This window comes from Nicotiana tabacum, chromosome 21 (genome assembly GCF_000715075.1).
Source record: "Nicotiana tabacum cultivar K326 chromosome 21, ASM71507v2, whole genome shotgun sequence".
Taxonomy (NCBI): domain Eukaryota; kingdom Viridiplantae; phylum Streptophyta; class Magnoliopsida; order Solanales; family Solanaceae; genus Nicotiana; species Nicotiana tabacum.
In genome coordinates, this window is record NC_134100.1 from 95,487,147 (window position 1) to 95,497,198 (window position 10,052).

The 10,052-nt window shown below is 37.7% G+C and overlaps 1 protein-coding gene across 1 annotated transcript; it reads right to left on the reverse strand.

The window, feature by feature from the left end:
* Window positions 1-257: 257 nt before the first annotated feature.
* Window positions 258-9,362, reverse strand: LOC107789140 (mediator of RNA polymerase II transcription subunit 17). Its single transcript, XM_016610917.2, is given in 9 exon segments — window positions 258-585; window positions 587-769; window positions 1,470-1,781; window positions 1,865-2,326; window positions 2,436-2,820; window positions 2,947-3,032; window positions 3,226-3,339; window positions 8,816-9,050; window positions 9,142-9,362. Coding segments are annotated over 9 exon segments (2,007 nt in total). The 5' UTR covers window positions 9,231-9,362; the 3' UTR covers window positions 258-444.
* Window positions 9,363-10,052: the final 690 nt, after the last annotated feature.

The window sequence follows — 10,052 nt, forward strand, 5'->3', positions numbered from 1 at the left end:
TTGATGACTGAAAACTGCCAAAACTTGACTTGAAAATAGAAACTTGAAAATTTCCTTCTCACCAAATCAGACTAAAAATTGTTTTTAGCTGCAAAATGATGCATGCAATAAGTGGTTTTTGCAAGAATTGTAGGCAGGAGAAAACAATGTATTTACACAAAGGAGAACAAGAAAACACTATATTATATACTAAAGTACCCAAAGTTTCTCCAACCGATGGAAACAACCCAACAAACAATTTACTAGGCAAAATTGAATGCACAATGATTTAGCTATGAGCTATTGGATGAATGATATTGTCAGCTACACAATTTGAACAGTTTATTCTTTTCGCTAAACAGTAGAGCTCTAGTTGCAAAAACACTATATAAAAGGAGACAGTTTTTGGACGCGGGAATTTGAAAATCTGCTAGTCAATTACAAGTACAAAATGTTTCAGACAACTCAATGGCCTGCAGTACTACTTAGGCTTACCATATCCATTAAGGTCGAGTATAACACTTCCAAAGATAAGTAACCTAGAAATTTCCTTGTTTCTGATTCACCATTGTTGATGTCCATATTAAGTTTGCTTTCTTCAGAGAATTCCGTCGTTCATTACCAACCACCATGAAATACATCCTTGAAGATCTTCAGGGTCCACATGTGCCACCAGACAAAGTGTTTCGCCTTGCTCTAGCTCAAATGACAAGGATAAAAAGTCCCGGTTTGCTTTGATACCAACCATAAGGGCTTCCTCGTGAAGCCACCGTATCACCTGGCTGGCAACCTGTAGCAGAAATTAATAGCTTGAATTAAGGACATGTTGATGACTGCGTTTTTAGGCATTGCCTTCTAATGTAGATCGTATATCGATTTGTTAATAGAAAAGGAAGGGTACAATGTTGGTCTTTTTAGTTTTCATTTTGTCATAACCAAGAGATCTCTGAGGGCCAACTGGCGCACGGTCCGAAACTTGGTGGATAATACGCAGCCCTCTATCCTTCTCCAATTAAATATTAGGTTTTTGTCTGTAATATCGTGTCATAAATCTTCCAAGAAATAAAACAACAAAAAAAGATTCAAAGAACTTGGATGGTTCAACGCAATCACAGAAAAGTAAGAGGAGCAAGTTCTAGGAAGAACAGAAGTTTATCAGGCCAGAAAATGAACTCTTTTTCATAGTATGTTAAACTTTCAGATATTAAAACACAAAAGTACATAGCAAATTATCCTAGGCAGGGAGACAAACAATTTGAGAACCTTTTTTGCTATCACCCTCTCGTTGATCCTCGTGTCTCATAAATCTTCCCAAGAAATACAACAGAAAAAGATTCAGAAAACTTGGGTGGTTCAACAGAATCACAGGAAAAGTAAGAGGAGCAAGTTCTAGGAAGAACAGAAGTTTATCAGGCCAGAAAATGAACTCTTTTTCATAGTATGTTACACTTTCAGATATTAAAACACAATAGTAAGAGGAGGACACAGACCTGCTGCAACAGTATCATTGGAAGATCTGACAAGTCACAGTCATATCTGTTCATGGGGCAAGTACTATCAGGCTTTCCTTTGAAGAGGCCAACAAGATTAGGAGCACCTTCCCCTTCCAGACTGATGCAATCGTCACGTACCATGACTTTTGTACGAAAGTGAGATTTCACATTCTTTACATAGTCAGATGAGTGAGACAGGCTTCCTGCATGGAGAATCGAATCAGGTACTATCATGGAAAGCGTCCATGATGATCTTCGAGAATGCCAACTGGGATGCGATATCAACTGGACATATGGTATCCTGCTAACCTACAGATAGAGCAAGAAATTCTTGAGATACATAATGATTACATTGCCTGGCAGCTTATAAGCCCAAAGAGGTAAGATCATACCAGACTTTCAAGCTCTGCAAGGACTTTGTTTGAGAAGATCCTATGAGCTAGAGAGACGCAGAAATGTCCCAAAAGATTAGGGCCATCTTTCGTGGGCGGAGCAGACGTTTGAGTTTTACCCAAAGATGATAATCTCTTTTTGGCTTTTATAAACACATGTTCATGAAAAATTTGTTGCAAATAAATTTCAAAACTAATTCGATTGGGAAACCCCAACTTCTTAAAGTTAAGTTTCCCTTCATCAAGCTTTGAAGCATCAACTGATTCAAGAGGCACAATAGCAGTTTCAGAATGTTCATCACCCACAGCATCAGCAGTCTGATCATCTTCAGTAGATGGCACAAGTGAAATTGACAGAGAAGCTCCTTGACCTATGCTTAAACGTAACAAGTTTTCTTGTATTCCTGTCACGTCAACACCCAAAGCTGGATTAAATGCTTCACGATTAACCAAATCAAACACCTGCAATGAGGGCCATTAAAATAATCAGACATCGAATTAGGTCACAAAAAAATGAAAAAGAAAACTAAAAGAGTACGAGAAAGCAAAAGGAGGGAACCTAGAAGTATACCTGCTCATCAAATATTGCTCGATGAACTTCACGGAGGGTTGAGTGAGTTTCTCTCACATGCTCATCATCACTTTTTTCTCTCTTAGTTTCTCCAGAAGAAACCTCAAAAGAGCCATTTGGTTTTGTTCTGCTTTCTTTTATGATGCCACTAGGTGCGCTTGCACCGAGAAACTCAAATTGAAGAGTGCGGCAGGAATTTGACGGCAAATTCACAGCCAGCATCCCAGCTGGATCATGCTCAACACGCACCACAGATGCAGAAGATGGGCGAAATGCAACTGCCGGATCATATAATGAATTGTCAAATAAATCAATGTAAAACCCTTCATTTCCAGAAGCAGCAGCAACCATCCGATGCCATTTAACCTTCCAATTTTGCTGCAATCTATCCGCTCATCAGGAAATACAAAGACAAAATTTTGAGGAAAGGCATAAAGACACGGTAGTCCAAATGATTGACTAGGTCTGTTCCCCAATGTACTAATACCATTAGTAGCCAAAAAGAACAAACCTGATAAGAGCACCATAGAATCTTGCTTCTCTAGCAACTTGTTGTTCCAATGCTTTGGCAGACTGCTTAAAATATTTCCCCAAATGCTGCAAAAGAAAAACAAAATTATGATACGCATACAGCTTTAATGCTGAAGTGCATAATTCAAATAAGAAAAAAACCACGAATGCTGTCTACCAACCATAAGATTAAAAAATAATTCAGTGGATTATTTGTTTAACTCAATCCTAGAACTATAGATCAACCAAAACACCCTGTAGAAGGGACAAAGAAAAATACACGGAAGCATTGCAGCTTGGTAGCCATGGAGACAGCAAGGTCCGACAGATGCTCGTTAGGCAATTGCTTTGGCCTGGTCATGCCAGCCACTGTCACTGCATCGTTTGCCTCCACCTGTATGCAGAACATCAGAGTCAGTAATGCAATAAATACTCCACACTTTCCCTTTGCACTAATCTATTCAGCTTATTCTGCCTAGAAAAGGTGGGCAGGAAGGGACTGAAGGAGGCAAATGGACTGAACAATCTCATGCCACCTTAAAACTAAGCCAAAAGCTTAAGTCGAATTCTCTAATACTTAGTTGTCTCTATCATTCTGACAATGAAGTGTAAATTGAGATGCCATCCTATCCCTGTTTCTTCTACAAATATTATCTATGAAACTGTATCACATAATTACTAATAAAATCAATGGGGCAGAGTAACCAGGAAATCAAATTCACTGAACTTGGATAAATCAAAAGTTAGTCATGGCTTGTTCTGCTTCTTTTTCTTATATAATACCCAATTTAATTTTTTTAAGAACAGAGTTAAAACCTGTGATTTGGTCAGTGCTTCGTCACAACATAATAATACACTTAAATACTATTTATGTGAAAGGATCACAAAAGAGCCCAAATGACAATTGCTAGTTCAGTAACACATTCAATAAGTTGACTATAAGCAAATTTATGCAAACATAACCTCACTGGACCATAAAGAAATGGAAACCTTCTCAAGACTTATACTCCGAGGCACGTGCACTATCTAGAACCATTTACCCAAGTAGGTTAATTGACAATGAGGCTTAAAAGGACACTGAGGAGGTGATTTCTTTTGATAAGTACGTCTTATGAACAAAAAGAGGCACTGAGGTGATGCACAACTTTATGAATATCATCAGACGAAGCAAAACAAAGAAATAAATGGAAGAGAAGAAAATAATACATCATTGACTCCCTCAAGTAGCTCGTTTTATAGGAAAAGTTACAATATCCTAGGGAACCCACATTAGCAATATCTCCCTTCAATACAAGTGACTGCTTCAGCTAGATATTTCTGCATTGCATATCTCAATTGGATTTCTGGAGCTTAAATCCACATGGCAATCCTTATTGAATGAGGCATCACCACATTTCAGAAATATAGCTAAGCATATGCTCTACAAACTGAGCTAACTCATTCTGAAGCAAAACTCTTAACAGATAAGTTAGCAGCACTTCGCCAAAGCCTCACTCTCTTTCTGGAAATTCAGAACACAACTTTTCCAATAATTTACATGAGGGTCTAGAGATTAATGACCAGAATTTATGGTTTCCTAATACTTGTTCTGGAAATAATAGTGGTCATGCAAAACAGGAAGGAAATAGCTCAAGCGCTGCCTTGCTGATTTAATTCAAAAAGCCAAAACATCCTTGCTAACGAGTCCCAGAAATGTGGTATATCCAACATTAGACCTTCCCCGAAGGTTTTTATCACGCAGACATGAAATTTCCTATTGAAGCAACTTAGAGGTGGCTTCTCTTTTGAATAAAATAACTACTCCTTTGTTAATACTTAATAGGATGTCTTGAATTTCCTTTCTCTAACCACTTTTTCAAGTACAAACACAATGATATATGCGTGTAGTGTACAGTTTTCTATCTAATATATATCTCAATAATTGTATGTTCTGAACTAGATTCCTACCTTACTAGTATTACAACAACAACAACAGACCCAATATATTCCCAACAGGTGGTGTCTGGGGAGGGTAGTTGATGATAGACTATAATAGCGTATTTTAGTCGCTTATTACACTCTAATTTACTGCACTTTAATTGAGTTTGAGCTTTAATCGCTAGTGTTTTGCACTAAATGTGTGTTTTATGCCTTGTAGGAGTGATTCCGATCTATGTAGATGTTATGGAATGAATTCAAGCTATTCTGGAGCTTTGAAGTCCGAGTAAAAGCCCAAGGATTAAGTTGGGATCGTGTTCGGGGATCAACGGATGATAGTGCACTTTAAGAACGAAACGAAGAATCGAGCAGGCATACTGAGCATTGTCCAGTAAAATGCACATAACTTTTCCCTCAGAAGTCCGTTTGGGCTCCACAATATATCATTGGAAAGTTATTTAAAAAGGCTACAACTTTCATGTTTTACATTTTTCCAAACTGGTGCCCTCAAATTGCATGCTCTCTGAAGTTCCCCACAAGCACACCGCGTGGCGCGTCTCTCCATGCGGCGCGCCTGTTCAAATTTTAGAGAGCCAGAGTCCTATTTCGCGCGGGAGAAGGTATTTTCGTATGGGCCTGAGCCTACTTGGTATAAATACATCTAAAAACGTTATTTTTGTAACTTTTGACAGACTTTTGACCTAGGGAGAGCACAGAGCTGCCGTGGAGACCGGGTTTCATCTTTTCTTCCACCAAACTTAGTATTTTTTATGTTTCTTTGTATGATTTTTTGTTTGGCTACCATGTCTATGTGGAGCTAAAAGCCTAAAACTTCACGTTCTAGGGTTGTGGTTCTTTCATGACTATTGTTATTCGAATATTGATTTTGATTTCTTGATTTATCGTATTGGTTTATTTATTCAAATTTTGTACTTAATTATTTGATTGCTTGATCACCAATTGAATACTATCTACGAATCTAGAGTTGAACTCGAAAGTGGGAATTCTAGATTGCATATAGGATTGAGTAGAGCAAGTCCTTGAACCTGGGCATCGGGGAATGGATTCGCGGTTTGGATAGACATATACCTAATTGCTTTGCTTGGTTGATTTACAGGAATTATAAATGCGTTTTTGTTAGTTCTAATTCTATAGACATATAGGCGTTAGGTTAGCTTGAATAGGCGAATAAGAACTCGACAGATTCTTATGAGTAATATTAACCATGTCAACCAATAAACCAGATAAATTAATCAGTCAATTCAATTGAAGAATACAATATGATTGTTAGATAGCCCATAACCCTAGATCGTTTTTCTCGCATTGATAACATAAAAATCTGCTATCCTTTTGTTCAGAGTTCACTATTTGTTTTTCTTTATTTTAATTAGTTTAGAATCAAATACTTCTAGGTTTAATTCTTGTTTAGATAGTTAGGATAGCCTAATTTAGTTAATAGTTAATCACAAGTCCTCGTGGGTTCGACATCCGACTTTTAGTCACTTTATTACTTGACGACCGCGTATACTTGCGTGTGCGTTTGGCCGCAACAGTAGTTTGTACGCAGACCTTACCCCTACCTAATGAAGGTAGAGAGGTTGTTTCCAATAGACCTTTGGCTCGGAAAGAAGAAGGGCAAGAAAAGGAAGAGAGAAGAAAAAGAGGGAGATCAAGGATAAGTGGTACCAAATAATAACAAGGAATACAATACCTGGGGCGAACAAAACCACATGATGCAAAAAAGATCTAAGAATATGAAGGGGCATGCGTGCTACTAAGACTATTGGTGAGCAAATAAGAAACTTTCAACTACTTACTAACCTTCTACCCTAATCCTCTTCCTTCACACCCTCCTATCAAGGGTCATGTCCTGAGTGAGTTGAAGCAGCTTCATGTCCTGCCTAATCACCTCTCCCCAATACTTCTTAAACCTACCTCGACCTCTTCTCAAACCCGCCATGGCCAACCTCTCACACCTCCTAACGGGAGCATCAATGCTTCAACTCTTAACGTGTCCGAACCATCTCAACCTCGACTCCCGCATCTTGTCCTCCACGAGGCCAGTCCCACTTTGTCCCGGATATGGGTGGGCATAATACCGACCGAACCGGAAAAACCGAAAACCGATAATTTCGATTTTTTCGGTTCGGTTTTTTCGATTTTTCGGTCGGTTTGCGCTTTATATTTTAAAAAAGTTCGGTGATCGGTTCGGTTTTTGGTTTTGGTGCCCCAATTTCCGGTTAAACCGAAAAACCGAAATTTTAGTGTATAGGTTTTGGTGGGCTCTTCTTCACATATAATCTCTAGCCCAATTTGCTTACCCACACTCTAAAGGCTGAAGTCCAAAAACCCATTTTTCAAAACCAAGCCCTTTTGTTAATATCTATATACATATAGTTTAGACTACGATTTCAGTTTACCAAATCCCTTTTCTATTTTCTCATTCAAGATTAGTTCCAGTTTAGAGGGTTCCTATTTAAGTGAAAAGCAAAAGATAACAGCTATAAAGACTAAGTTGTGCCTTTTGTTTTCTACTGTAGTATTCCTTGCTATTCATATTTTATGATACGTATTTAGTTTCTAATTTTTATTTTGGCGAAATGAAAATAATTTATATTTGAAATAATATATATAGTTACAAATGTACTGAAGTTGCTCCAAGGAGCTTCATAGGAAAGTTGAACGTATGGCCTCATTCTTTTTTCATCTTTGTGAGTTTGTGGTGTATTAGTATTTAACTAGTTAACTGGAGAAAATGTCCGATTAACTTTTAGAAAAAGCTAATTGTAAAAAACTTAATTTAAAGGCCTTTTTTTGGTAGAAAAAGCTCAATCAAAAATCCCTCAAACCGACCGAACCAAACCGAATATCGACCGAACCGAACAAAGGAAAATCGATAAAACCAAACTAATATTGGTTCGGTTATTGGTGCACCAAATGAAAAACCGAAAACCGATTAAACCGAACCGAACCGACCGACGCCCACCCCTAGTCCCGGATAGCTTCATTCCTAATTTTATCTCTCCTGGTACACCCACACATCCATCTCAACATCTTCATTTCTACTACTTTTATCTTCTGCTACTTTCATTCCTACCTTACTAGTATTGATAACTAAAAAAATGTTTCAACCCACTTTCATGATTAACCTCAAATTTGCATTTAAACGAGTATGCTATACTCTCATAATAAAATTACATTACATTTGTCCGTGATGCAAACCCTATATCATCTGCCCCTATACATCTATTCAGCCTAAAACTGCAACAGACAAACAATCATTGGACGAACAATGAGTATAGATAAAGACGAATATCTTCCACTTTCAAACACATCATCAAGCTACAACACACAGTTTCTCCTCTTATGGTAACTGCACAACACACGACCAGCTAGGCACAATACACTTAACATGTACAAACAAACAATCAATCAACTAACACCTCAATCCCATACTAGATGGCATTGACTAATTCTAACTATTCATTTGCTTTATTCAAGCTCAATTCATTGAAAAATAAATTACTCGTCTTTTAAAGCATATTAGAGGCTCTTTAAATTAAGAGTTCCCTAAATCTCACATTTATCCCTATACTAACACATGAATCTTAAACCACACTCCACACAAACACCGCACCGAATGTAAGTATAACTACAATTGAACCTTAATCTCAACTAATTGGTTTTTTTAATTAACGACAGTGTCTAGGCTAGATTTCGCGCAAGTTGATTATTCCACTAGCAGGTAAGCTCAGACATATGGAAAGAAATCACCTAGTGATTTTTTTTTTTACGATTTGAACCTTGATCTTCATTGACCACTAGGTTACACCCTTGGGGTGCTAAAATCAACTGATGCTATCAAGCGGTATTATGGAAATGAAGCTCAATCATTAAGATAATAATGTCACAAAATCCTGTATGGCGAGCGATAATGCTATTGTTAAACTTACAGTGTGAATCAGATCGATAATGACTTGAAGCTCTTGATGAGCCAACCGCAAATTCTCCACCAAACTCTGCCATTGCCATGGCTGCTGATTGCTACTTGTCTCCTTCGAAGAAGACGTAGAACTAGTACTGCTGCTTTTCTTCTTCTGCTTCTTGCTTGGCTCTTCTCTCTCCACCGCCCATGCAAAATCAATTCTCCTTATCAAATTCACTGTTTTCTCATCGTATCCTATATCACTGCAACAAACAATTAAGCAAAAGCTAAATCAAATTCAACATCGACATGTGTGTGTATTTAGAGAGAGAGATAGGGAGAGAGAGAGAATACGAAGGGAAGCGTTCGGCGCCTTTTTCTTCAATAAACTCTAGACGCTTGATTGGAAGCTTGTCGACGGAGATTTCGAGATCGCCGTTCATTTTCTGGCAGATTTTCCGGTCAGGGAATTTGTGAATTGTGCCCTAATGGGGAAGATACCCGTCGAAAAGAATTGGGCTTTCGGTTTGCTTAATCCATGGCCCTGGTAAAATCTGGGCTTACTGATTATTGGATGTGAGCTTTCTTGAAACATTTTGGGTAGAAATGACAGCAGGTAATCATTGTAAAGGGTTGTTATTTAAAAATTAGACAGTGTATCCTAAATTTTAATTTTTTAATTTAATTTTTTTGGGTAAAAATCCTAAAATTAAAATTTTTAGTTAAAATTTTTAGGACAAAATAAGTACCGGCTAATCCCGTCGCTATTTGTGTACTTTCCCCACTTTTGGTTGCATGGCAGGTTGCGTAAAAATGGCGTGAGGTAGCCACTAAATAAGGTGGTGTTTATTTTTTATCCACCAATTCTAATATTGAGCAAAAATAGCCACTACTCTATTAAAATTAATATGAAAAGATATTTTTATCCTTTCTTCTATTTCTTTTATTCCCAAACCCTTCCCTTATACGCTTCTCTCATTTAAGTTCAGAGCCAAAATTTCATAGGCAAAATTCTGCTCCCTCAATATCATTCCTGCATGCAACTCTCTTCTCTCGATTGAAATTAAGAGCCAAAATTTCATAAGCAAAATTGCGTTCCCTCAATATCGCTCCTGCCCAGCCCACAATAATTTTCTGCGTATACTTTGTCCAACTTAATGTCTTTTTCTTTGTCATCTTCTCTGCAGCGAACCGGCGTACTGGTATGTTTTCGATTTTGCTTTTATGCATTTTTCTTTTTGTATATCTCTAATCGTGATCAATGT